The sequence below is a fragment of the Molossus molossus genome, unplaced genomic scaffold, assembly GCF_014108415.1.
Source record: "Molossus molossus isolate mMolMol1 unplaced genomic scaffold, mMolMol1.p scaffold_m16_p_9, whole genome shotgun sequence".
Taxonomy (NCBI): domain Eukaryota; kingdom Metazoa; phylum Chordata; class Mammalia; order Chiroptera; family Molossidae; genus Molossus; species Molossus molossus.
In genome coordinates, this window is record NW_023425403.1 from 15,201,784 (window position 1) to 15,229,435 (window position 27,652).

The following is a 27,652-nucleotide window of genomic DNA, read 5'->3' on the forward strand; positions in this document are numbered from 1 at the left end:
ATTTGGCGCCCCCGCCGGGACGTACGAGAAGCGACGGCGCAGCACGGTGCGGCGCAGCTCCGGCTCCCCTTCCCCCTCGCTGGGCGAGAGGTGTCTATGGGGCATCCGCCGCCGCCGCCGCTACCGCCACCGCCGCCGGGTGCTGTCTCTATGGCGAGGAGGAGGAGGAGAAGCGCGAGCTCAGTGACACAAGTAGATCTTGCGTCTGCAGCAGACTGCGGGGAGAGGGGCGCGTTGGGGAAGTAGAAAGGGGGTGGGGACGATGAACCCCGGAGGGTGCGCGATGGCGCCAGCTGGAGCGCGGCTGGCGAAGGATAGAGCTGGGTAGCGGGTGGCGGAGAGGCAAGGGAACTGGGGCTGGGGGTTTGTCCAGGGGCTGGCGCGGAGTGATGACGAAGAGGCTTTGTACCTAGGCCTTCGATGTGGTGGGACGGAAATTGGGGGTGGAGGGCGGTGGCCTAGATCCTCAGCTCCTCGTATTCTTTCGTGCAGCAGTGCTTGGGAGTCAATCTGGCTCCAGCAACTGGTTATCTGCACCTTCGCGCTGGCTCTCTGCCAGGGAAGAGAGTTATCTATGACTTGAATGCTTCCGTACTGCCCTCTTGTTTCTCTGGGAGCCTGCAGTCCGGAGATGCTAACTCGAGAAATGAGGTCGCTGGTGCCTCTTCACTTCTGCAGGAGAGAGAGAGGTGGAGAAAAGCAGTGGTGAACTACAGGGTCTTCCCAAAGTGTGTGTTTGTGTGTGTGTGTGTGTGTGTGTGTGTGTGTGTGTAGCATAGTGGGGAGGGTTATAAAGGAGGGATCCCCTGATCTTTGGTTTCTGTTCTCAAAGCACTCGGTTACATTTGTGACTGCAGAGTTTGGGGCGTGGAGGAGTTCATAATTCCTTTTTTTGAACCTTTGTTACGATTTTTTTCCAAACTGAAAAATGAAGGAGCATTTCCTTGCTCAAGAATCAAAATGTTGGTCTGTCCTGTTATATACCATGAAACCAGTGTATATGGGCCAGAAACGTGAGGTGGGTGTGTTTGGTAACCAGGGAAAAATGCTCTAATTTTTATGAAATTAGAAACCATTAGAAATGCCTTTCTCCCTCCTGCATTTATGGGCATTCAGACAAACTGTGTCTGTTACTTATTTCTCAGAAAGATCCTTTTTCTTTTTTCTCCCTTAAGTAGGTCCCCTCTAAACTGGCTTGAATAAATGCCAATAAAGGAGATTTTGTAATTAGATCAGATTTTGGATGTTCTGTTAATGAGGAATGAAAGCAGACATTACTTCTGTTTTAGTAACGTGATCTCACATGGGTGTTGTGATCAATTTTTATTCAAAGTAAGCTGAATTTAGAGCAGTCTTTAATTAGCGGGAAACTATCAGTATGTGCACATTAAAGACACTATTTTTGTTGTAGTCCTAAACTTGATTTTCTTATGAATCAAGGACTTTGAATAAATAATCTCTTCAGTGTCTATCAACTCAAATTATTCTATGATTCTGGTTTCTGGTATAGCTGGATATTATTTTGGTTATTTTGGCAGGTACACAAATAAAGGATAAAGTATTTTATGAAACAGATCTTCAATCAAGTATAACATTTTGATGCTTGGCAGCTAGACTCCTTGTGCCCTCACTATGCCAGCAGCAACAGTAGATCATAGCCAAAGAATTTGTGAAGTTTGGGCTTGCAACCTAGATGAAGAGATGAAGAAAATTCGTCAAGTTATTCGAAAATATAATTATGTTGCTATGGTATGCCTATGATCAAATATCCTTAAAATGCTTCTTATAAAAAGGGAATAGGGATTTTAAAAGTCTTAAAATTTAGAATAAACCCTTCAGGTTTATTTTTATTTATTTTAGGGATTAATATAATCATAAAGATAAAATGTTGTCAATGTCCTCCAACCAAAGTCCACTAGAAACATACCTGTAATGTGACAAATTGGGTTTACTACTTATTGGAGTGAGGGAAAATGCATACACCATTGGAAGAAACTTGTGTCAGGTGGTTTTAGGTAGGGATTGAGGAAGCTGGGCTTTGTGGGAACTTGGGGTAATTCTATGATAGGGTATCTTAATAAAGTATTTTGTTTCCCCATTGATTTTGAGAGAGAGAGAGAAACATTGATTTGTTGTTCCACTTATTGTGCATTCATTCATTACTTCTTGTATGTGCTTTGACCTGGAGATCGAACCTGCAACCTTGGCATATTGGGATAGCGTTCTAACTGAGCTGCCCTAACAGGGCATTAAGTCTTAACTAGAGTGAAAGAAGTCTAGAGTAAGTCCAAAGCTATAAAGAAGCAACAGTCAGTCATTAATCAAGACAGAAGGATGTTTGGTCATTTTCGTGGTTTGGACAGTGTTTGTTGCCTATGTTCAGTCATGACTGCAGAGTGACCTTGTCTGAGGTTGAAGTGTGAAACTTTATATTCAACAGAAGAACATTAGGACCTAACTACAAGTGCCAGGTCAGCTCCTTGCAATACTAAAGCCTAACTGATAATACCAGATGGGCTCCCATAAGCTAGGAAGCTCCTGGATGTCTTCCTCCCACAACAAAAAAAATCAGATCTCCCAGTGAAACATTGTTGATCTGCAGTTTTTTTGTTGTTTGGTGTTTAATATTGGTTTTTAAATTATCAGTGGAGTTCCGTGAACACACTGTGCCATTCAACATCTCTACTTTTGCATATACTATTCAGTCTGCCTAGACTATCTTAGTTAATTATTGCACTTCTTTACTACTATATCTTGTACATCTGTTATAGCTATTCTACTGCTTTGTAGATAGCTTTGTGAAGCAAGGGGTTAGTGTCTTAATATTCCTTTGTCCTTTCAACACCTAGCATAGTACAGCACATCCAATAAAGTGATTATTGAATTGGATGAATTCAGAGAAGTTTTTGTTTCTTTACTGTTTATAGTGACTTGGTATTTAGATTTTCTTAGCTTCCTGAATTTGAATTTTAATACTAAACTGATGCATCATTTTCTCAATATATATATATTTTTATTGATTTTAGAGAGAGGAAAAGAGAGGGAGAGAGATAGAAACATCGATGAGAGAGAACATTGATTGGTCGCCTCCTGCATGCCCCCCACTAGGATCGGGCCCACAACCTACGCATGCGCCCTGACTGAGAATAATAACTTTCTACAGGATTAGTGGGTGGCATGCAATTTTTGATGACATGATTTCTCTACAGTATAGAGAGAGTGCTGTTTTAGGACAAGAAATTAGGAGGGTTTGATATTCATACAAACCTTGCCTGAGAAATGCGATTAGAAAGTATAATGCATTTTCCATTCTTTCTGACCAATTCTCTATTGGTTTTAACATTAGAATAATATAGTTTCACATACCTCTTAAAAAACATCAATTTATGATTTTTTTTTCTTCTTCCTTGGGAATAGAGTGCTTGGTTGAATTTATACTACATATAAATAATTTTTTACTGATTATATTTAAAGTAAGGAAAACTCTATTAAGGTTGTAGAGTTTCATTTTATGGTTCCAAAAAGTATTACCCTTTTTTGTTGAAAGGTATTTGTAATATGAGTATGTAGAATATCCTATATAACAGAATTATTTGATTTGTACCAAAAATTGCTTATTTTATTGTAGAAATTTGTGGACTGTGATTTTTAGTAAATAATGAATTTTAAAACTATTTTACAGGACACCGAGTTTCCAGGTGTGGTTGCAAGACCTATTGGAGAATTCAGGAGCAATGCTGACTATCAGTACCAACTATTGCGGTGTAATGTAGACTTGTTAAAGATAATTCAGCTAGGACTGACATTTATGAATGAGCAAGGAGAATACCCTCCAGGAACTTCAACTTGGCAGTTTAATTTTAAATTTAATTTGACGTAAGTGGGAAACAAATATGACCTGAACTTTTTTTTTAGTTTAATTTTTAGAATTGATTTTCCTCAAGTATAGTGTGAAATTCTAACTGAATATGGCATGTTATCCTGGAAATACTTAGATTTTACTAAAATTTCAAAGGTTAGATTTCTTCTATATATTATAGGACCAAAAAAAAAAGAATAAAGAAGACTCTTAAATTCATGTATTTTAAATTCTAAAAATGTTATCTGAAAGGTATGACTGCCACCTTTTTTTGAAATTTGGAAAACTTCAGGTATTGAAAATACTTCTTAGTAGGAAAAAATAACTAGAACATTAGTTTCACTTTCAAACCTTGTGTACAATTTGAAATATGTACATCGTTGTAATAGTTGTGCTTATTATAGAGAGATTTTTATTACAGTCATACTCCAGTTTATGAGTAGATTATATGTCAAAAGTGGTAAGATAATTTCTTGGAAACGGGTGCATTTTCCTGTCAAATCAATGTTATATAATGGTCATACTCCCATGTCAGTCCACAAAACCTTTTATAACTTACATACAGGAGAAGTAATAGTGTCCAGGTGTTTTTTTTTTAGAAACAGTTCAGAATCTGGCAAATTGTCTTCCAGAATCTGAATTCTAACTCAAGCCCTGGGTCAAACCCAGTTTCCTTATTTGTAATACTTCTCTGTCATTGGTAGGAGTGGTCATACTAGCTTAGGGAAATTCAGATTGTTTGGGCCAATGGCAAATTGTTTACACACTGACTGTTGGAGAAATGTTTAATACGTTAAAAATATATTACAGCCCTGGCCAGTTTGGCTCAGTGGTTGAGCATTGGCCTGTGGACCAGAGAGTCCTGGGTTCAGTTCCCGCTAGGGGCATGTACCAAAATAAATAAATAAATATATATATATATATATATATATATATATATATATATATATATATTACAATATTGCAGTGTTTTATTTGACAGCCTGTACTTATGTAATATGATGTAACATCTGATTTATGAAATAGTAAAAGAAGATGTGGGACAATTGATGGTAGTGCCAATGTACGAATCTCCGATTCTCTGTAGAATAATGTGAAATTTAGCAGTTAAGATTTAAAGAAAAGCAAGGCTGACAATTTTAGAGGCTGCAATAGGATGGCTTATAATTACATTGTGTTTAGCCTGGCTCCCGGTTTTACTCTGTTGGATTTAAAAATGTACTCTTCAGAACCTTTTAAAGGGCAAAAAAATAACTTGTGTCTATTCAAACAGACTTTACAAGTACCTTTTACAAGTACTGTAGTTCTGAAACCCAGAAAATGTCTTCTTAGCCTCTTCCCAAAAGAACACTTTTTAAAATTATTTCTTTACCATTTCATTTGTTCCCTTCTACTTTTTTTTAAACTGGTCATTATTAGAACATTGTTTTTAATTAAGATACTGTGTGATCTCTGTACATGAGAAGGAGGTGACCTGTCAGAGTTTAGTTTTGATAAAATTGACATTTTCCTTATCTAGAAACATCTTTGTTCTAATAACAACTGCTTTGTTATTACAGTCTCTGAAAGATATTTTTGTCATAGAGAGGGCTACTGTAGATTTGCTAAACCAAATGTTGCTTCCATTTCTACTAATGTTAATGTTTTGGGAGATATTTAAGGCTAAGGATATGGTGAAAAATATTATTTAAGTAGAAAAGATCAATTGGAAGATAGAACCGGTACTATCTAATGTGGAGACAGAACACCATGAACAGAATCTTGTTTTTTTTTTTTGTTTTTTTTTTTATCCTCACCCGAGGACATTTTTCAGTTTTTTTGTTCAGATAGAGTGGGAGGGAGGGAGGGAGGGAGAGAGAGAGAGAGAGAGACCTTGATGTGAAAGGGACACATCGAGTGGTTGCCACAGCATGACCCAACCAGGGTGGGGGACAAACTGCAACTGAGGTACGTGCCCTTAGCGGGAACCGAACCTGGGTCTCTCTGGACTGCAGGCTGACGCTCTAACCGCTGAGCCAAACTGGCCAGGGCAGAATCTTGGATATTTTGAAGGAGGTTGAAAGTTCACTTTTTATTAGTGCCTACAATGAATGTGTGAGCAGCTGTGCTAGGCACCAGGGATATAGAATTGAGGAACATTGAACATGGTCATTTTAACTTAGTGTTCCCATGATTCTTCTGTCTGCTCCCTATTGCTCAAGTCCAAGAATTAAAATCGTTAGATACTGATCAATATATGAGCATTCTCTCCAAGCTGAATTTGGAGTTGATATGTACATGAAAATTGAAATGGGATATTGATGAGCTGTGAAGAAGAAAAGAAAGTCACGGGCAGAAGTCAAAAGAGATGAGAGTGAATTTTTTATAAAGAGTCATCAATTTGACGATTACAGTAATTCTTGATGTTGGGAGAATCATTTGCACAGGGTGGTAAAGGTTGCAGGGGGCCGTGGCTTCAGTAGCAACAGAAAGGAAGACTTAGGGACGTGGCAGTGCAGGGAGATAGTGCCATTGGTGGAAGGGACAACAGAAACAGGGTGGTCTGTGTTTACTGATAATGCACAGGCACTGGAAGGTTCAAATGCACAGCTTTGTCAGTTACAGAGCTGCAGACTGTTCAGGTTGTCTTTCATAGCTTTTTGTAGATTTGGGGGCATCTGTGTTCTTATCAGTTTGGGTTCATTAATTACATTTGGTAACCATCTGCACATGTGACCATCTATAATCCAGTTTATTTGCATGTATTTAAACATAGTAGTATACATTTTTTTTTAATGTAAAATGTGTGGTGAGCCAGGGGTGCACTGAGGTTGGAAAGTATTTCTAAATTGTAAAACCTCTAATCTTCATGTTTAAAAATGTGTGGTAGGCTAAGTTTGTATTTGTAGGTGGAGGTAATTTCAATACTCACTGAATTTAGCACACCTAGTTCAGTTAGTTTCTGACTTCAGGATATTATGTAAGACAGCCTTGTATCTCTGCATTTTGGAAAACCTTTATTAGAGATCTATACATGGCTTTCATTTCTGTTCCGTTGTCAGAACTGGGTATTTTGTGACCATCAGTTTCAATAGTTGATTAGCGTTAAGAGTGATCACGTTACTATTCATTGTTCTGAACAGACTGATCTAATAATGAGTAAGCCAGCTCTTGCACCTATAGCAATTCTAATATAAACAATATTTTAATTACTTCTTTGAGATTCACATATTTTAATATTTTCCTACATTTGCTAGGACTTTTGAGAGTGGGAAGGCAAGGTGGAATGATTTCAGAACTTGAAATGGACACCATGGAAAAAGTGCATTCTACTGATTTAGAGAACGGAGTCAACAATTACGGAGTTTCCCTTACCACACAAAGTGTTTTTAATTCTGTTTGGAGATATAGTTATCTTACCTGGAGGGGTTCCCAGCTTTCTCTTTGTAATTACATGGGTGTTATAAAGCATGGAATTCGTTCCAAATGATAAAATATTTAGTCCAGTGAAATTTAGGTGACAGTGCATTAACTTACCTGTATTGAGCTATGTGAACTATGCAGGAAAAAAAGAAATAATTTATATACATATTTTTGATTACCAACTTATTTGATCATAAATTACCCGAGGGTAGTCATCCAGGTCTCTCTCCTGAGGACTGGGATTCCGTGGGTCTAGGTATGGGACCTAGGAATCCATATTTTTGGTAAGCTCTCTGGATGCAGCACTCACTGTTCCACGTCACATGTTTTTTGATCTGGTGATACAACATTGAACAAAACAGATAAAAATGTTTGCCCTCTTAAAGCTTACATTCTGATTAAGAGATGGTAAACTAAAAGCAAGCATATAGCCAGAATAATGTGAATCTGGAGAAAGAATCTTTATGCCTTGGGTTGCTTATAATTGCTGAAACATGTCTCCCTGTGTGAGCATCATAGGCTGATGAGTGGGATTGTAGTTGTTTAAGATACAGATTTTTAGTACAATAAGACCAAATATCTGTTGTTTAATGAAAAAAACTTGTATTGGGTTTATTCAGATATCCTTTCTGAAGAGGTTTCCAGGGGAAGTTTAACAGTGATTGTTGTAGTTTCCCTGATCTTAATTATTTCAGTGGCTAGTTTTATTTTTCAAAGACATTTGGAAACAGATTGATTTCCATAGACTAAACCATAAGAATACATTTTGGCTCAAGTGTGATGTTCCTTTCAGTATAATTAGTTTTGTTAAAGCTTTTAATAGGATTGTCTTTTGCTAAATGATGTGCAGCAGTGTTCTTACAATTTAAAAAGTAAGTAGAAAGACAAATCTAATGGCAATGCATAAAATACTTTTCATTTACTCTCAGAAACACATACTTCTATTTTGATTACTTATTTTTTTGGATACCTGTGTGTACTTAGAGAGTAGAGATGGCTTTTTTTCTGGCTTAAATAAAGTCTTGAATGATTGGTTTATATTTAGATTTTCTGGCTTGATTTTTGGAAGGTAATCTTCTAGGATTAAGATTGTTGGAAGAAGAAATGATTGTGGTTATAGCAGAAGCCTTCTTTTTAACCAGTTTACTGCTCACTGGGGCCATTTGCAATGCTGATTATTAGTGAGAGAGGAGACATCTCCTTTTTCTTTAATACGGAATGTCGTTTAGCTCAGCCACATCAGATGTTTTCCACGTGTTTCCTTCTGTGGTGCTGCTGACAGTATGGTCGAGGAGCACAGGCCCTCGCCCCTGTGGCTACGGCGGCATCTGCAGCATTTACATAGCCACGGAGTCTGAAAGCCCTGAAAAGAATGTCTGTTACTTTGTGGTGCTAGTCCCTGGTGAGTAGAAGACTATTTCTCAAACCCAGTTAAATTTATTTAACTTTGGAAAGGCTGGTCCATAGTAAAGATTAAAATCTCACCACTGGACTGTTTTGAATGAGTAATATGTGCACACTTTTCTGAAATAATGACCTTTATGTTTAAAATGTATTCTTTCCATGTATGTGAAACATTAGAACAGTTGAACCTAAGCTGGTCCTCTTTCTTGTTTGTGGCATTGTAGTTGCAAGTCAAGAAAAACAGTTTGTTTGAATGTTGTGTTTTTTCTTCTCCTGCCAGGGAGGACATGTATGCCCAAGACTCTATAGAGCTACTAACGACATCTGGTATCCAGTTTAAAAAGCATGAGGAGGAAGGAATTGAGACCCAGTACTTTGCAGAACTTCTTATGACCTCGGGAGTGGTCCTCTGTGAAGGGGTCAAATGGTTATCATTTCATAGGTAAAGAGATCGCATTAAAAATGTGTTTTTGCACACAAAACCTCACACTGCAACAGTAGTTTTGAGTGAAGTGCTTAAATTAAAAAAAAAGCAATAAAGGGGAAGAGAGAAACAAAACAAGAAAATGGCATGTGTGTTACCATTTCCTAGCTGTTTCCCACTTGACTTGGGTCACTTTCAGCACTTTCCGGCTTAGTTCCATAAAGAATTGGTTGCCGTATAGCAGTCTCTTTTCTCCTAAGAGAGTTTTGTTGGTCTACTTAAAGTTTTGTAAAATGGGATACATTTTAGCCCTTGAGAAACTGCATAGTGGAAAGGGTACAGGCTGGAAAAATAGACCTTGGTTTAAGTCCAGTGATACCATTTGGAATCTGTTACCTAAGGTTATTTAACGTTACCTAGCCTGAATGAAACCATTCACTCATTAAAAAATATTTATTATCACCCTGGCCGGTTTGGCACAGCAGTTAGATCGTCGGCCTACGGATCAGAGAGTCCCGGGTTCGGTTCCCACTAAACACATACCTCGGTTGCAGTTTGTCCCCAGCCCCGATTGGGGTCATGTGGGTGGCAATCAGTCTATGTGTGTCTCATATCAATGTTTCTCTCTCTCTCTTTCCCTCTCTCTCCCTCCAGCTCTATCTGAAGATAAATGCAAAAGTGAGGATAAAAATTAAAAAATACTTATTATCTACCATATGCCCTGCACTGGGATAAAATTCTAGGAATTGAGGCATAAACAATACACTAAAATGTTCGTCCTCATAGAGTTTACATTCTAGTGGGAGTAGGTTCACGATTTCTCCAAATGACGAAATTTATATATGGTTTGTTAGATGTTAATAAGTGCTATGGAGGGGGGAAAAAAGCAAAGAAAATGCTAGGGGTTGGTGTGTGGTAGTTAATTTTTGTTTTTAAATGATCAGGATGGCATCATTTAAAAGAACTGTCTTGCAGAATTATTTTAATGATCAGCAATGACATTTAAATCATCCAGTAAATGGTTTCTTTACTCACAGTAAATTCTCAGCAAACAGTAGTTTAAATCTTTGTTATTATAAAACTAGATTGTTGAAGAGAATTTCTAGAAAGGACATTAGTTTCTATTGTAAAAATAGGCTTCAGGTAAGAGAAAGTTTTCCTATCTAAGTAAAATAAGTTAAACTGGCAGCCCAAAGACTAAATGTGGCCTTGGGTATGATTTTATTTGGCCTTTTAGTTATTTTTTTAAGTATTGTATTTTGCAGGTGTTAATGTTCTTATACTCGGTCAACTTCATACATTAAAAAAAAAAAAGTCTCCCTCGTTTACCATTTGCAGCTCTGGCCTATGGAATGAGTATGGGAAAGGACTGTGCACGTTGTAAACTGTAGCAGCACTAAGCAGTAATTTTAAGTTGGAGATACTAAACATACTAATTCTTACCTGTCATCTTTTCTCTCTGTTCTCCTCCACTTGAACCTGTACCTCAGGAAACAAGACTTAAGTCTCTGAATTTGAGGAATGTTTTTGAGTTTTGTTTTTTTTTACTTTCCTGGTCAGAAGTATACAAAAGAATGGGAAAGAATTGTCCCATCCTTTTTTATTATTGTTGAAAGTATTACAGATGTCCCTTTTTTCCCCCACCATCCTTTTACTATATATAACATGGTCTTTCATTCAAAGAATTCTCTGAGCAAATACCGTGTACTAGGCACTGGGGATATCAGGGTAAACAGAAACAGTCATGTCGTCTTACAGCAGTGGTTCTCAATCTTCCTAATGCCGCGACCCTCTAATACAGTTCCTCATGCTGTGGTGACCTCCAACCATAAAATTATTTTTGTTGCTACTTCATAACTAATTTTGCTGCTGTTATGATTTGCCGTCGGAAATATGTGTTTTCTGATGGTCTTAGGCGACCCCTGTGAAAGGGTCATTCGACCCCCAAAGGGGTCGTGACCCACAGGTTGAGAACTGCTGTCTTAGAGTTTAGAGTCTAGATTAGACTCTGATGAAATCTGAATACTTGTCAAGATATGTTAAGATTTTATTCTACAAAAATGTTATTAAATATTTTCTTCATATTATAATCTATTTCTAGAAGATAAAGACTAATTTAAGAAATTTATAAATCCTAAACTTGGGTATAATCTCACTTTTACTAGTAGTAAGCAAATGCTGTATTGACTTACATTTTAGTAGACAGCAGAGTACATCCTTGTCAACTACCAGACATTTAAAGGTTTCTGTTGTTTTATACCTTGATATTACTAAGTGGTCTTCAATGGTAAAGCTTTTTTTCTTTTTTAGATTAGAAGTAAAATTCTGAATATTAACTAAAAAATTTTTTGTATCTTCCCTAAAAGATATGGTAATAACATCTCTCATCAAATGTTGCGTTCCAACTATGTGCAATAAAGAAAAGATTTTTTAAATGTTGATTCCTGCCTTTTAAACTAGTGGAGCAAACAATACATGCATTTTAAAGGATAGTACAAGAAAACAACTTGTGTAACAAATCTGTGGGAGCTGGGCTTTTCAGGGAAGGCATCTGTAAGTGTCCTTGAAGGAAACATAGGCAGGGAAAAGAGGTGTGTCATTGTGGTCCGGGAGTGTAGGGAGTTGTAAAGCTGTGGGAGAAGCCAGACAGCAGGCACAGAGGTTGATTTCGAGAGTGTGTATTTTGTATTTTGTCCCGTAGGTAGTTGTCAGCCTTTGCTGCCTTCACTTTTCCTGTGCAGCGTTCCCATTAGTATCTTTTGGGGAGCCATCAGGCCACAGGACAGAAAGAGTTTTGAGGGAAGAGAGCACTTATTAATAAGTAAAGGAAGTGAGTATACTTTGGTAGGGAATTAACTCTTTGGATTTTTGAAGTATGTGACCTCTATGCACAAGATGGGAAGATTGATTATTTTTATCTTCTACATACCAGTTCTCTTGCTACCTTTTGACATTTTTGGCCAGCTTTCCATTCATCTTTATTTCTTTATTTCCATAGTTACTTAAATTTTTTAGACATCTACTGTGGGCAGTTTGACACTCTCCTTGAAGAGATCTCTATTCAAGGATCAGCAGAAGAGTAGTGAGTGACTACAGGTTGGGATGTAGTGGAATTCTGCACATTGAATCTGAGTGATGAAGTGACAAGGTCTGCGTAAGATAATGACATTTTCCCACTAACTGAACATGTTTTCTGGGTTTTTTTGTGCACTTTCTTTTTTTTTTTTTTGGTAGATTCCTTTTTGCCTACAGTGTGATTCATTTAAAATACCAGAAAAGGTTTTTCATCTTTATGGTATTTATGGTTCCTCTTCTGTATTCTTTTAACCCTTTTGTAGTGGTTATGACTTTGGCTACTTAATCAAAATCCTGACCAATTCTAACTTGCCTGAAGAAGAACTTGACTTCTTTGAGATCCTTCGATTGTTTTTTCCTGTCATTTATGATGTGAAGTACCTCATGAAGAGCTGCAAAAATCTCAAAGTAAGGCTTCCAGCGGCTTTATCGGTAATCAGCACACAGTTCAGCCCCAGTGCCTGACATAGGATCCTAAGCTGGGATGTTGATTCACACCATATTTTTTAGTTTTATATTAAGTGCAGTTATATCATCTGGTCATTTGATTCTTTTTGCATAAATAATGCTTTATACGAAATCCTTTTGCAAAGCTTTATATATTGGCAGAATAAGTTTTCAGTAAAGTTCAAACCAAGGATCAGACTTTTGTCATTGCTTGCCAAATTTAAAGTCATAAACCAGCACAGAAACTGAGGCTTTCATGCACAGAAGTGCAAATGCTCACTCTCCCAACATGCACGTAATCTATTCATGCAAGAGAATCCAAGGGGCCAGCAGTGTGCAGATGCAGTCGGTGAGCAACAATCTCTCCTTCAGCTGGTCTTGGCTAGAGACCATGTTGGGCCTAGCCATCGGATCATGTTCCAGGGATTAAATTACAAAACTGAAAGGGTTTTGTTTGTTTTTCCTGGCCCAAAGATGTCGACTTGTTAGTATCAAGTGCTCTAGTAAATAAATGTCCTACCTGGACAGTATCTTACATTCTGACACTGCTTAACGTGTATAACTTGTTACTTTTGAACATTGATTTTTTTCAAAAGAAACGTTTCTTTAATAAGGAAAAGTGTTCCTTTAGTTTGAGAATGAATTCACCTATGATGGTACAGTCTCCTAAGGAATACAGTGTTTTATTGTGTCAGGTATATTTGTATTTGAGCTATAAGAAAAATTTTTTTAAAAACCACTTGGTAAAGTGGTTGCTTCAGAGAACCTATATCAAGTTTGATCAAATTTTCTTCTCACCAGGTTTTTAGAAGTTTGGTTATGTTATTCTTTTAGGAGATGGTAAACATTTTAAGAGCATTACTTTTACACAGAAAGAAATATTTTAGGAATTAAATAGGAAACTTTGCTTTGACAGATGAACCAAAATTCGTAAGAGAAATAGACTTTTGGCCAAAGTCAGCTTGCCTCATCATAGGATACGGCATATCACCAGGGAAATTTTCAAGGAAGATTATTTCATGTTTGTAGCACCTAAGAGCAGCAGAATTCTGTGCAATATGAAGAGACTTCCAGCTGTGTGACTCAAGTGAACTTGCAGTAGGATATCCTTACTAAGTATATCCAATACTCTGAATATACCGAGTGACCTGGTGTGTGAAAATTCACGTTCATGACAGCGGTGCTTTCTGTCTCCAGCCCACCATACTGAATGACCCTGGTCCTTGCTCTCCTAAGCAGCTGCTAATGGTACCTAATCCTCAGGCTATTTATAGCTCATAAGCAACTGCTCTCCAAAGCCCTGTCTGAAGCTGTGGTAAACAAGGACTGCTTTGCTGGTAGAGGCCTTAACAATTTAGAGAGGAATTTCTGTGTGTTTGTGTTGTTTTTCCTGATCTTGCTTTCCTTTCTTTACTATCTCTCCTCCCATTGTCCCATTATTATTCTTCCCTCCCTCGCTACCATCCTTTCCTCCCTTCGTCTTTCCTTCTCTCTTTTATGCCCTTTCTTTCCTTTTCACTCTGATCTTCCTTTTTTAATCCTAGCATTATTAACATAGACAGATTTTCAGCAGACCCGTCTCAGGAATTCTGTTATGAAAAGTTTTTTCTTTTTAAACAGCAAAACCATAGTTAAGCACTTAAGATGTGATTAGTTGTAATAGCTGTGGTTTTTACAAATTATTTAGATGAAACTAGAGATAGATTACTGAGAAGCTTAAGGCAATCTGAAAGTAACTACCTGCAGTTGGTTTTGTAACAGTTGATCAATGGAAGGACGGACTGTGCATATACTCGATAGTGTTACCCTATCCTGTTACCTGCTTCCCCCATATCTTTAGAAAAGTTATTTGCCTGTCACATGCCTTAAGGCATATGATAAAGATAAATTTACTCAATTAAGATCTAATTTTCTATTAAATTTTAAATTTCACCCACATTCAACAAATACATTAGTAATTCATGTTCTCTAGTGTTTTCCGTCTTCATAAGGTCCATGTATACATTCTGAGATTTATTTATATTTTGGTTATTGTCAAGTTAAATAATTTGTGAATTCGGGCATTGCAACATTTCTCTCTTGACAGACATTTTTTTCTGTCTTCTAGGGTGGTTTACAGGAAGTTGCTGAACAGTTAGAGCTGGAACGGATAGGACCACAACATCAGGCAGGATCTGACTCACTGCTCACAGGAATGGCCTTTTTCAAAATGAGAGAAGTATGAAGACATCAGTGCCTTTTCTCAGTTGGTTATTAGGTTGAGAACATTAAAGATCTTATGGCAAAGTTTTGGGGCAATAAGTACTCATTAGATGAAGATGTAATTAGAGGTACCATATAAGTCATATCTACTACACTTGAATGAAAGTATTTAAAAGTAAGTCGTCTTGAAATGTAGTTCAGAAGGAAATATGTTTGTTGGAGATGAAAAAATTTAAACTACCTTAGAAATCATGTAGGTCCAACCATATTTCTTTTTCTTTTTAATTTTTTTAATTCTCACCCAAGGACATTTTTCCATTTTTGTTCAGATAGAACTAGGGAGAGAGAGGAAAAGAGAGAGATAGAAACATCTACATGAAAGGGACATATCAAGTGGCTGCCTCCTGCACAACCCCATCCGGGGCCAAGGACAAACTGCAACCGAGGTACGTGCCCTTAGCGGGAACCGAATACGGGTCTCTCTGGACCGCAGGCCAACACTCCAACCGCTGAGCCGAACAGCCAGGGCACAACCATATTATTTCTTAGGTGAGAAAACTGAGGCCAGAGACTGGTACCTTTTCTCCAAGGTCACGTACATTACTAGTGGGGGAACTCCAGAGCTCTCTGTAGACCACATCAGTGCTGCTTCTGCCAAGTCAAGAGGTCTATTCATACATTAAGATTCCTCTGGTATTGTCTTGTCCTAGGCATTAAACTGCTGGTAAAAATGTCATTTGCTTATTTCATTCTTCAGTACTTTGAGGATTTATAGAGTAGGACTTGTGCTTTTTAGTAGATTGAGTCTTACCCAGAGATTTCTGAATTCCAAAAGAGTTTAAAAAATCTGAAGTAGTAGTTGAATAAAAATCCATATTAAGCAGACCCTCCTTAAGTAGTAAAAGGCAGAGATAAAGAAGGTGAAAGAACAAAATTTAATGAACACGAGTCTACCTTTAAGTGATACATACAGGTATGCCTTGGTGTAGGTACAATGCAAAGAAAAACAGTTATTTGTGCAAAAACACAATAGAATGGACTTTTTTGGGTATCAAAAAGTTTTTCTTTTTGCAAAATATTTACTATAAAATTATTTTGACATCCTCTTAGACATTAAAGAGTTGACTAAGAAGTCTTTTGGAAATTAAAACTTTATAGAAATGTATTAATAATAGAAAACATAATAGCTGTTTTGCCATGTAGTTTTTTGCCAAGTGATTTGGACTGTTCATGAAAGTAAATACTTTTGTATGTCTTTCCAGCGCTACATTAGGGAATGAAACAACCTTTTGGATGTTCAGCTTTGCATTTTAAAAATAGTTGAATTAATGGCAGATTCTCTGCTACTGATTCATTACCTTTACTCTTCTTGGCTTCTTTAAGGATAGTAACCAAGTGTGAATGTTCAGATTTTACTGTCCAGAACACGTTTAGGCTTTGATTGTTGTTAGCCAAATTAGCTTTGCACGTAGACTCAAGGCTAATCATCTCACTCACACACACACACACACCACCACCACCACCACCACCACCATTGGTATCGTTGAGTATGTTCAATTCATGGAATAAAAAGGTCTGCCATTTTTCCATGATTACAGATTCTTGTGAAAATGGTCTAAATGTTAAAAGGGAAGATGTGTGTTTGTACATTTTTTATTAGTCTTTTTCTTTGGTTTCTTTTGAGCTCTACTTCTTGAGGACCTCAGTCTTGTTCATTGATTTTAATGTGTGGCTCAGGAGCATTATAGGAAAGAGCTGTCATAGTTGATGAACAGTCAGTACTTATGTTGCTGAAATATAAATTATCAGTGGTACTTTTTGGTTAAAATTTCTTTTTTTTCCAAAATTCCTTTTTAGATGTTCTTTGAAGATCATATTGATGATGCCAAATATTGTGGTCATTTGTATGGCCTTGGTTCTGGTTCATCCTATGTACAGAATGGCACAGGGAATGCATATGAAGAGGAAGCCAACAAGCAGTCATGACATGAAATAGTCCTTTTATTTTTATTTGAGCTATACACATGCTTGTATATAGGTTTTATCTCTTATTGAATCCCTTGAACAATAGACAGTACTATTTTTTTCTTTCATAGCTCATTTTACTTTTTGTCTTTCAGTACTAAGTATGACCATTCCTGTCTCAGAGCTTAAATAGAAAAGCATTCAGGTTCAATTTGGCCTTAACTTGATATACTTGTTAGCAGGCGTGTGTGACAGAGTGGGAAAGCTGCATCATATAAACTTGACCGACTTGAGCTTGGTTTGTGTTTTCCCTTTCCTAAATTAACTAGCACTGACTGTAATTTATTTCCCTGTTTCATGTCTCCCTTCCATCTTGCAGAAGTTTTAGCTATTTGAGAGTGTGGACCATCAATTTTGCACTTTAGAGAGTGATTCTGACTCAGATCCTCTGTTTTATCAGAAAATTTGTTTTTTCTTGCTCTTAGCTGGAAAAATGACGATCTGCCAACTCTATAAAGTATTTACTTGTTTTTCACCCATGGAATATAGCACATGCATTGTGCAAATGGTTGATTCAGCAAGACTACAAAAAAACAGAAACTACTGAAGAGCTTAGTAACTGCTGTTTCAGTACTAGTGTTTAATCTTTCAAGCACATCTAGTGTCTGTCAGTTTCTGATTGGCATGTGTGGGCTGTGACTGAAGAACTTTTCAAACCAGCTTTACACCCTTCAGGAAATATCCCTTGTTTGTGATTGGACGTTTGTCTGCCAGGAAACTGGTCTCCAAGATGCTGAAGCTTCAGTTGTTTTATGATGGCACAGTTCCCTTGATCTGATTTTCATTCCATCACTGTTCACCTTATTTTAATTTTTTAAAATTTTATAGCCATACTTACAAGCTCTTGATTTGTTGATTCCACAAATCAATTTCATTAAAATCCAAAGATAGCAAATTTTTAGGTATATTTTGTACCAGATTAAATTAGAAGACAAAAAAATTATGCTTTCATAGTTACAGAGATAAAGAATGAAGAGATTTGGTGCACAACAAAATACAAAAATATATATGTGTTAGCTGTGTGTGTGTGTATATACATACGCACACATAGCTAACATATAGCTAATAAAATTACCTGAGGAGTGTAATGTTTGTTTATTTTGTGTGTGTGTGTGTGTGTGTGTGTGTGTGTGTGTGTATCTTTGCAATCTATTTTATATATATTGACAAAAAGAGACTGTGAAATATTTAGCCATGCAGAACATGTGACTAGACCAGAGCATGTGTAGGAAGGCATTTTGGTAATCATTAACTCTACTCAGAAATGATGGACTACACGTTATGATGTGTGTTATCTACACTTCAATCAGTAATATTAGCAAATCTCCAAATGTTAGCCACATTGGTTTGTTTTCCTTGTACATTTCTTTATTCATGATATTACAGTGCTGTAACTGGGTGGTCCTTTTTAAACAGAACATTATTTGCAAAACAGAGGGTATTATTTGTTTTTAAAGCTTTTGTAAATAAAGGCTTCAGAAATGTTTTCTTATATTTGTTGGTGACTGGTAATTTTGTTTTGAAAATATTTGGGGGATTTTTTTTTTTTAATTTGGCCAGCTGAACAGAACTCAGTGACTTCATTAACTGTAGCTAATTACTGAAAAATCAATTTGAACTTTCTGCATTTCAACAGTGTTGGCTTATTCTTTATTAATACCTCGACTAGATTTTAAGAATTGATTTCCATCTCTCCAAGAATGCATTTATTCTGAAAGATTTACAAAGTATAAATGCACTTAGTATAACTTACTGTGGCTTCTTTTTAAAGCTGATCCAATATGACAGGTATAATTGGTTTCTTTTTTATTTTGGTCTTCACATCCTCAAAAAAAAAAATTATGATTGCCTTTTGAATAGCCATGGTAGTTGATGAATTTCATGGGTTGTTGGTTTCTACCTCTAAGAAGTAATATATTTCATAACTTCTATAAGAGGAGCACTATGACTTACTAAATCTAGCTTTCGGATAAAAGATATTTAGCTGATCCATTTTTAGTGTTCCTGAGCCATTCTGGACTTGCCATATTCTGTTAAATCTACTACAGCAAGGGCCAGCAAACTATGGCCTGCAGGCCCAAAGCAGCCTGCATCCTGCTTCTGTGTGGCCAGTGAGATGAAAATGGTTTTTACAGTTTTAAAATGGTTGGGAAAAAAATATTTCCTGATGTGAAAATTATATGAAAATTAAATTTTAGTGTCCAGAAATAAAGTTTGTTGGAATGCAGCCACACTCACGTACTGTGACCACTTGCACCGCAGTGGGGAAGCTGAGTAGCTGCTGCAGAAACTGCCCTTGACGCTTCATTTCAGTTCTGCAGCATCTGGAGTGCACCACAATGCTTGATTTTTCTTTGTCACCGATTCATACCCATTGTGTCTGGAGAGAAGTGCACTTTGAATGGTGCGCTTGAAAGGCACACTGAAGGATGGATTATCAAGTGATATGGTGAAATATTGTTTTTATCATGCAGTGACACTATAACTGCTAAACAATTACAACTATGTTGCCATAACCAGGCTAAAGCCTCATCACAATATTCACAATTTATGGGAAAGCAACAGTTGGGAGAATTAGAAATTTTAAAATAGAATAACTCATCACAGCATAATTTCTTCACTAAAATAAAAAATGAAAATGTGCTGCAACCAAAGTATGTGTAAAAGTGCCCATTTGTTAGCCAAGCAAAGCCATTTACTGATGGTGAGTTACAGCACGTTTTCTGCGTGCAGTAGCCAGTAGTGACCTTCCAGTGTACAGGATGATACTCCAGCAGCCGCACGGGCCAACACAAGATTGTTTTATTTAATACTCAATTTTCACATAAATGTCAGATTTGCTCATTTAAGATGCTTTTTAATACTAGGCTTTAGAGGACTTTACATAATGACAGAAAGAGATGTGAAACCTAAACTCGAACCACAGCCTTACTCTCATCGCTGAATAAAACACTGAAGCTTTTATGGTATCAGCTCTTTAATTCAGCATCAACAGAATTCTACTTTGGCACATTATGTTTTTTTCTCAAACACCTTCATCTGTCAAAAAACTATTAAAGTATTGATAAATTTAGGTCAGGATTGAGCTCCTTACACTGTTAAACCTTCCCTGGAAGATGCAGCCTAAATTATGAATTAGTACTGTCCTCTGTAAGCAATGAGCTCCTTTCATGTAGCATAAACCAGAGTTTAAAGTCACTTATCAGAAGACCCTCTGGTTTCATTGGTACTCAATTCAATTCAACATGAATAATCTTTTTTTTTTTTTTTAATCCTCACATGAGGACATTTTTCCCTTTTTTGTTCAGATAGAGTGGGAGGGAGAGAAAGAGAAACGACGTGAAAGGGACACATCGAGTGGCTGCCACCTGCATGACCCAACCAGAGCCGGGGACAAACTGCAACCAAGGTACATGCCCTTAGCGGGAACTGAACCCGGGTCTCTCTGGACCGCAGGCCGATGCTCTAACCACTGAGCCAAACTGGCCAGGGCCAACATGAATAATATTAATAGCCATCTTCATCTCCCCTCCACTCCCACCCCCATCCCCAGCTGTAAACTAACAATACAGAAATACTGAAGACTGGCTGTAAACAAGAACTTCCAAGATCTGTCACTGGGCCTTGTCACCAGTTGTTTGTTTTTTGCTGTCACTTTCTGCAGTGAGAAAGGGCTGCAGGTGATTTTAAGTCTATTGGCATTGCCCAGATTATATCATATGTGAACTTTTTGTTTGTACAAGATCAATTAAAGGGTATCAGAGATTGAGTTCTTAGGTAACCTAGATTGCATTATGGCAGAGTATCCTCTTATATTCTCTTTTGTTTTGAGAATAGAAAGAAAAAAAAAAAACCTTTCAGAGCCCCCTGCTATGTTAGGAGATATCCCACGTACATGCTTTTGATCCACAAAGTTCCTTTGAAACAAACCTGGAATTCATCCCTTCAGTGATATCCACTGGATACAAATCTAGACAAGAATAACAAGCCCATCATGGCAAAGAGAAAAGGGAAGTGCACAGAGTTGACCATTATAAAGTATAACACAATTTTCTGTGTTCTGTAACAAAATAAGGCTCTTTGGTAGTAAATCTAGTAGGAGGACATTGCTTACTTTTCAAATAAACCCCTTAAATGTTAGCATGTGTTTAATGCTTTTAATAAGTGACATGATCACACTACTAAAGTGTCAATGCAAGTTAGAATCCGAACTTTTACCAGAATGAGGTTTAAAAAAATCCTAGTGGTAGACACGTGAAACAGTAACAAACATTTAATGGGGTCTGCTTCCACATTCAAGAGGAAATATGTTCTAAGTTGGCTAAGTATGTAGAAAAAGTATAGAAATTTTCTGCGGAAGGCTCTTACCTAGAGACATGTTATTTGTGCAAATCCGTTGTCCAGATGTGTCACTGGACAAAATATTAGCTGATTAGAATTTGTAGTCGGGGGGTGGCACTGAATACCTCACAGTTTACAGGCAAGGGGTCTGCTGCATTTACCCCGTGGGTGGTTCCTATATGTGGGTTTAAAAAACAATCATGACAGTGTTAGAACTACCACTTTCACAAGTATTTCATAGTGTGATGTGTATACCAAAGATACTGTGTAACTTCAGAATCTGCTCAGCCAGTTTACATGTATTTCAAAAGGGAAAATCTGCTACTTTGTAATATAATGTAACGATTTTTTCACGGGTTCTCTTGAGCGTGAATCACGATTACTAGCTTAAATTTTTATGAACACGGTTTATAGATCCTTTGTATTTGATGTTCCTAGTGAAGATAGTTTTGCCAGACACAAGCTGTCTTTCCAGTACTTGTCTGTTGATTATTGTGTACTTGAGTTTTATAGTCTTCCAGGTGTCCTCAGGATCATTAAACTACTAATGAGTAATTACTTCATTTTGTCACACACCTCTTCTCAAAAGACCTATGCAATGACCAGGTTGTAGATGTGACTTTGACCTGTAGTAGCTAGCGGTGGCTATTAGGAAAAGTGTTATCTGTAAAGCAATTCAGGTTGTCAGTGCAAAGGCAACTTCATATAGACAGCTAGTGAAGGTGATCAACCAGACTTTATTACAGCGTAACAGGAGGGGTTCGTGGATAAGCACTTGATGTCTCATCATTGTATTTAGATGCAATTTTTCTTTAATTTCTCTTTGATAAAACAAATCCCCTTTCACTGAACAATGGCAAATAAATAGTTAATAAGTACATGTTATAAGTTGTACAAAATGTAGGTCTATTTGATGATGCTTTATTCACTCAAGAAAAATGTATACTGCATATCTAATGATATGCCATCTCTAAAAATTCTAACCCCCCTAGAATGATAACCCTCCTACTAAACAAACACCCATGAAAATTATTTACTTTATGAAACAAAAAAGGAACCATTACAACTTAATGAAAAATTTTTATTTTTAAAAATGTTTTCAAAGCTGAATCTAATGTGTATTGGCTTTATTTCAATAATTACATGGATGACCTAAAATGGAGAAAAAAATTAACAGTACTCTAGCAAGGTAAAGAATAAAAATCTCTCTTTTTTTGCCTAGCTTCCAGTTTGACAAGAGGGAACACCTAACAATCCTGTTCCAATAAAAACAGCAATAGTACTGTGCTTTGAAAAATATCTGGTTGCATATAATTCTTAATACATCACATAATGCTGTTGCCCTTAAGACTTCTAGCTGTAGCTATAGGTTCCAACCTGGCACTTCAGGTAATGAGAAATGATGACCAAAACATGCTTTAAGTTAAAAGTAAAAATATAACTTATGAATTTTCTTGAAGCAGATTGTCAGATTAAAACATTTAGCTTTAAAAAAAAAATCTGAAAAAACAAAACAAAAAACACCTGCCATCCTCTTGTTCAAATAATTACACTCAAAAGATCTATTAATTGGACTGGGCTGATATTGGTTCTTCCATTAACTCATTTAAAACTCTGTATTGTTAGCAAGGATGTGTAATTATAAGGATCTATTATTACTCCATTATCCTCTGGCTTTCTAATCTATTTTGTGTTGAATTTTTGTCTAACCCAGATTTTGAAAAATTTAATACCATTTTCTCTTTGATTAAGTACCCGTTTCTTAGCTGTGTAGTTTTAAAAGGTAAGCTACTTTAAATTTTGAAAATCAGTACTCCAAAAATGTACACAGCTTATTCTAATCACTAACATTTATAAAACTTACACTCCAACAAATTAAAAAAGAGTAAATAAAACTTCTTTTTAAATAGTGCATACAAGGCACAAGAGCTTCTTAGTATATTCACTGAAGCCTAACATTTTGGCATCAACAAACACCCCACTTTAGTTTATCTGAAACTCAATTTCCAAACAGCACATCATTTAGTTATACTGAACTAAATTTCCAAAATCACATAACTTTATATGATTTGTATCATTCAAACTTAATAGATGAGGAACTATATAGTTTAACTATCATACTTTTGATGAGAGGACACAAATAATATAGATAAAAATGGAGGATTCATCTACTGACCCATCAGGAATTCTTAACAGAAATTTAATATTTTTGTTATGTTCAATGAAAGAAAAAAGGCTAAAACAAAATTTTTTAAAGTCAAACTGGCTAAAGAATATCATAAACCAATTTCCATTACTTGTTATTACAGATTTCCCCCAATGTAAGAAGATTAGAAGAGATGAAAAATATATTTCAGATGTAACAGAAATGTATTCAGTCTGACAAAAATCTTCTGGCCAATTGCGTATCATTGAGTTTGAACGTCAATGATCATACTTATTTTCCAACAGGGAACAAAAGCTAGAATTAGATTAAAGTCTAGCAAAAAATGGATAGTGATCTTCAATTGTAGGTCATTTGGAATCTGGAATGAATTCTCTCGGTCTGAAGCTGGATTCACATCAGGAGTAAACAATGAAGTCTGGCTACCTCCACCTTTTCACAGGTAACAGGTTTTACGAGTAAGTCTTATCATTATAATGTGACTAGAAATCTTTTCAGTCTCGGTATCTTCATCTTAATTTTCTGGATGAGAATTATGATAAATTGCGCTACCGAAGTATCTGGGTGAAAACTGTCCCAGGAATTTACTCAAAGTTTTTATGACAAGATATTTTTGCCCTTGATTCATAAACCATAATTATTTGTAACATTTCACAGGAGTTTGTTAGTTGGCAACAATCAGTATCCTGAATGAAAACTGTGGTGTTTTAAGCAACAGCTGGGAGAGAACTAATCAATTCATATTCTGCATATCCAGCCACAGGGGAATTGCAATGACTGGCCGAGGTGCCTTCCGGTGGGAAGTCTCCTCCATCCATCTACAGCATTGATACCTTGAAATGAAACAGAAAACATGAAATTGTTGTGTTAACTATAAAAAAAAAAGAACCACACTAACCACCTCATTCATTCAACAACTCACTGTTTGTTGTGATAAATTAAATGTTCTTAAAAATTAAATGTTTTCTATATGAGAAGGCTCAGTAGATGTGTTCTTGAATACAGCCTCTACATCAGTGCCCTCAAACTATAATGTGCATATACAAGACCAGAGGATCTTGTGAGAATGCAGGAAATGCAGATTCTGATTCAGTAGAACTAGAGCAAGGTCCAGTATTTTGCATTTCTGTTCAGCAATCAGGTGAGGACAACGATACTGGTTAGGGACCCCAACCTGAGTGCAGGGTTCTCCTATGCTGTTAGTTCTGCATTTGTCTGAGGCCACTACACATTTAGGAATGACAAATGAGTTAGAAGCGGGACTTAGGGAGATAAGTTTGAAATTTCGGGTGCATTGAAGCACAGCATTTTTTTTGTTTATAATTTATGAGGGAAGGTTGGATAGGTTAAATTTAATCTACACTTGAGCACTACTCTAGATCTAGGCACAATATAACTATCTGGGACCTATGCTCACTAAGATATATTGTAGTAAGAGGCCACAGATCATTTACTAATGGAGTTCAAAAAGAGAACAGAAGATATCACTGAGTAATGTAATTGAATTAAGTGTATGTTCAACATAAATGTCACTGAATGAATTGTAAGCCTGAGATACAAAGTAGTAAAACTATTTTTAAAACTACTTGGAAAAACTATAACTACTTTAGGAAAATGCAAGTTTTAAAAAAGAAACATTTTATAATTACTGATTATATCAATAGATTGAAAAAAATTACATCAGAAAATTGCTTTTTTTCCCCATGTCAGTGCAGCTGATTCATGCTGCCATGTGGTTATTCTGACCATTGATGTGTTATATTCAAATGTAATAAAATCAAGTTTTTATGAGACTTAATTTTAATAATGTTATTTTATCACTTATTTACCAAATGTTTATTTAGAACCTACTATGTATCTGGTACTGTGCAAAGTGTTAAGGATAATGATGAACAAATGCAACACTGGTCTTGTGTCAAAATACTGGGACGTCTACATGACACAATATTACTATATACGTGACCTCACAAACAATGGTGATTGTTACTAATAATTCAAAACACTCAACAAGCCCAGGCGGTGTAGCTCACTGGTTGAGCGTTGACCCATGCACCAAGAGTTCGCTGGCTCAATTCCCAGTCAGGGCACATCCCTGGGTTGCAGGCTTGATCCCCAGGGGGGGCGTGCAGAAGGCAACCGATTGATATTGATCTCTCTCCCTCTCCCTCTCCCTCTCTCTTGAAAAATTGATAAAAACATATTTTTCAAGAACACACTCATCAAAAAAAATCCTGTGAAACTTTACATGCTTTACAGATGTTTGTTCTGTAAAATATTTAGTTGTGGTATTGGTTAGTGATTCATATTTGTTTATTCATAGTTACATTTTAAGAATTATTTCCAGAAATTTAATATTGTCTCTTTGCTATTAATCTCATCCACTCTAACATTATGTACATTAGCCAAAACCAAAACAGGCAACAGGCAAATTCCCAAGTCATCATTTTGCTGCTATTAAAGAGCTACTCATTAAAACTAAAACAAACTAAATTTACAAAGATTTTAAAAAGAAGATTTTTCCATTTGACCCAGTGATCCCGCTTCTAGGAATATACCCTAAGAAGCCTGAAACACCAATCAGAAAGAATATATGTACCCCCATGTTTGTAGCAGCACTATTTACAATAGCTAAAATCTGGAAACAGCCCAAGTGTCCATCAGTAGACAAATGGATAAAAAAGCTGTGGTACATATACACAATGGAGTACTACGCAGCTGTAAGAAAGAAAGATCTCTTATCCTTTGAGACGACATGGAGGGACCTAGAAAGTATCATCCTAAGTGAAACAAGCCAAACAGAGAAAGACAAGTATCATATGATCTCACTTATTTGTGGAATATAATGAACATAACAGTCTGAGGAATGGGGTAGTCCCAGAGACGTGGAAGTGGGGTACAGACTGACAATCCCCAGAAGAGGGGATGGTGGGGGAGAGAGAAACCACAGAACTTATATGCATGTGTGCATGAACAGTGGACATGGACAACAAACTGGGGACAGGGCAGGGAGGGAGGAGGAGGGGGGAATCAGTGGGGGAGAAAGGAGAAACATCTGTAACAAAAATTAATTAATAAAAAAGAAAAAATAAATAAAAAGAAGATTTTGAGGATTAAAATGGGTTAGAAATACAAACACAGAAACTAAAACAACAATAACAACAACTCAGATATCCGTTAAGTATTTTGACACAAATGATTTTGTTTTCAATACACTACACTGTCTCGCTACTCTTAGACTTCAGGATTCTAGATGGAAGTTTTATAAACAGAGAGTTGTCTTGATAACTTTAATGTTAAACTAATTCTTTATATTTGTGTTTATTATAATGGTACATAGAGTTGTTTGTTTTGTCTAGTTGTTTATGGCTTTGTTCCAAGGGGCTCTATTATATCTTTCTACTGACTGTAGGCTTATAAATGTATTAAAGAAACTGATTTTGAAGTTCAGGTTTTTAAAAATTATGGTTTAAAGAAAGTGATGTGGAACACCTATCATTTTAAGAATGACACATGCTGTGGGGGGTCCTACTATGACCAAAAATAGAGATAAAAGGTTTACGCTAACAACATGTGATTATCTTGTACTTAGATCCAGTGAGATTCTGCTAATGGATGGTCAAGGACATGACCACGATATATCCTGCAGCAGAGAAAAATTAAAAAACAACAACTGTACAATACTATTGAAATGATAAGAGAACTGGCATGTAAACTTCAATATTTTAGGCTCAATCCTTGCCATTTAATCTACTACTATAAAAATGTATTTTGTTCATCAACTTATTTTTATTTGTATCAAGTTCCCCTAAATACTAGCCAATACTGAACCTAAGTCCATGTCCAGATGTCTCCAGAACAATTAATGCAATCTCAAGGGTAAGCCAAGACATCTTTTAATTTGAATCATTCAAAAATAAATAATAATGTTTATAGAAACGATTTGCCCTAGGAGAAGCAGAAAAGTATTAAAATATAAAACAACAATGAAGGAAAAACTTAACTTACTTTCATGAAATATGAATTTATTTTGTTTGAAGAGTTAAGTCTCATTCTCCATGGTCAATGCAGGATTGCTCATACCTTCAAGAAAGAACATTAATTTGCATTTTTTTGGTTGCTTTTGAACAAACAGGCAGAGATTTATTTATTCATCCATGAATTTCCCCAGTATACGTCCAAAGGTGCCTTGTGCATAGTATTGGTGCTTATGAATAAGACGGTCATATAAACATACACATGAGATGCAGTGTCGGCCACAACCACTGTCACAAAAAAACAGAGATACACACCTAGGAAACAGGTGTGCGCA

General features: G+C 36.5%; 2 protein-coding genes across 3 annotated transcripts in view; one reads left to right on the forward strand and one right to left on the reverse strand.

Annotated features, from left to right (window-relative positions):
- CNOT7 (CCR4-NOT transcription complex subunit 7) lies at positions 1 to 16,967 on the forward strand. Its single transcript, XM_036250159.1, has 7 exons — positions 1 to 192; positions 1,539 to 1,749; positions 3,683 to 3,876; positions 8,946 to 9,107; positions 12,428 to 12,572; positions 14,719 to 14,829; positions 16,671 to 16,967. The coding sequence occupies exons 2-7, from the start codon at positions 1,633 to 1,635 to the stop codon at positions 16,797 to 16,799; spliced, it is 858 nt and encodes a 285-aa protein (XP_036106052.1). The 5' UTR covers positions 1 to 192; positions 1,539 to 1,632; the 3' UTR covers positions 16,800 to 16,967.
- Positions 16,968 to 23,538: 6,571 nt separating this feature from the next.
- ZDHHC2 (zinc finger DHHC-type palmitoyltransferase 2) overlaps positions 23,539 to 27,652 on the reverse strand; it is a 56,428-nt gene continuing 52,314 nt past the window's right edge. Inside the window, exons 11-12 of one of the 2 annotated variants that reach the window (XM_036249676.1) lie at positions 27,349 to 27,423; positions 23,539 to 24,176 (exon numbers count right to left, since the gene is read on the reverse strand). In XM_036249676.1, the coding sequence (XP_036105569.1) occupies positions 27,383 to 27,423 (41 nt within the window). In that variant the 3' untranslated portion in view covers positions 23,539 to 24,176; positions 27,349 to 27,382. The remainder of the gene's footprint in view (positions 24,177 to 27,348; positions 27,424 to 27,652) is intronic. The other variant, XM_036249675.1, reaches the window with a different exon arrangement.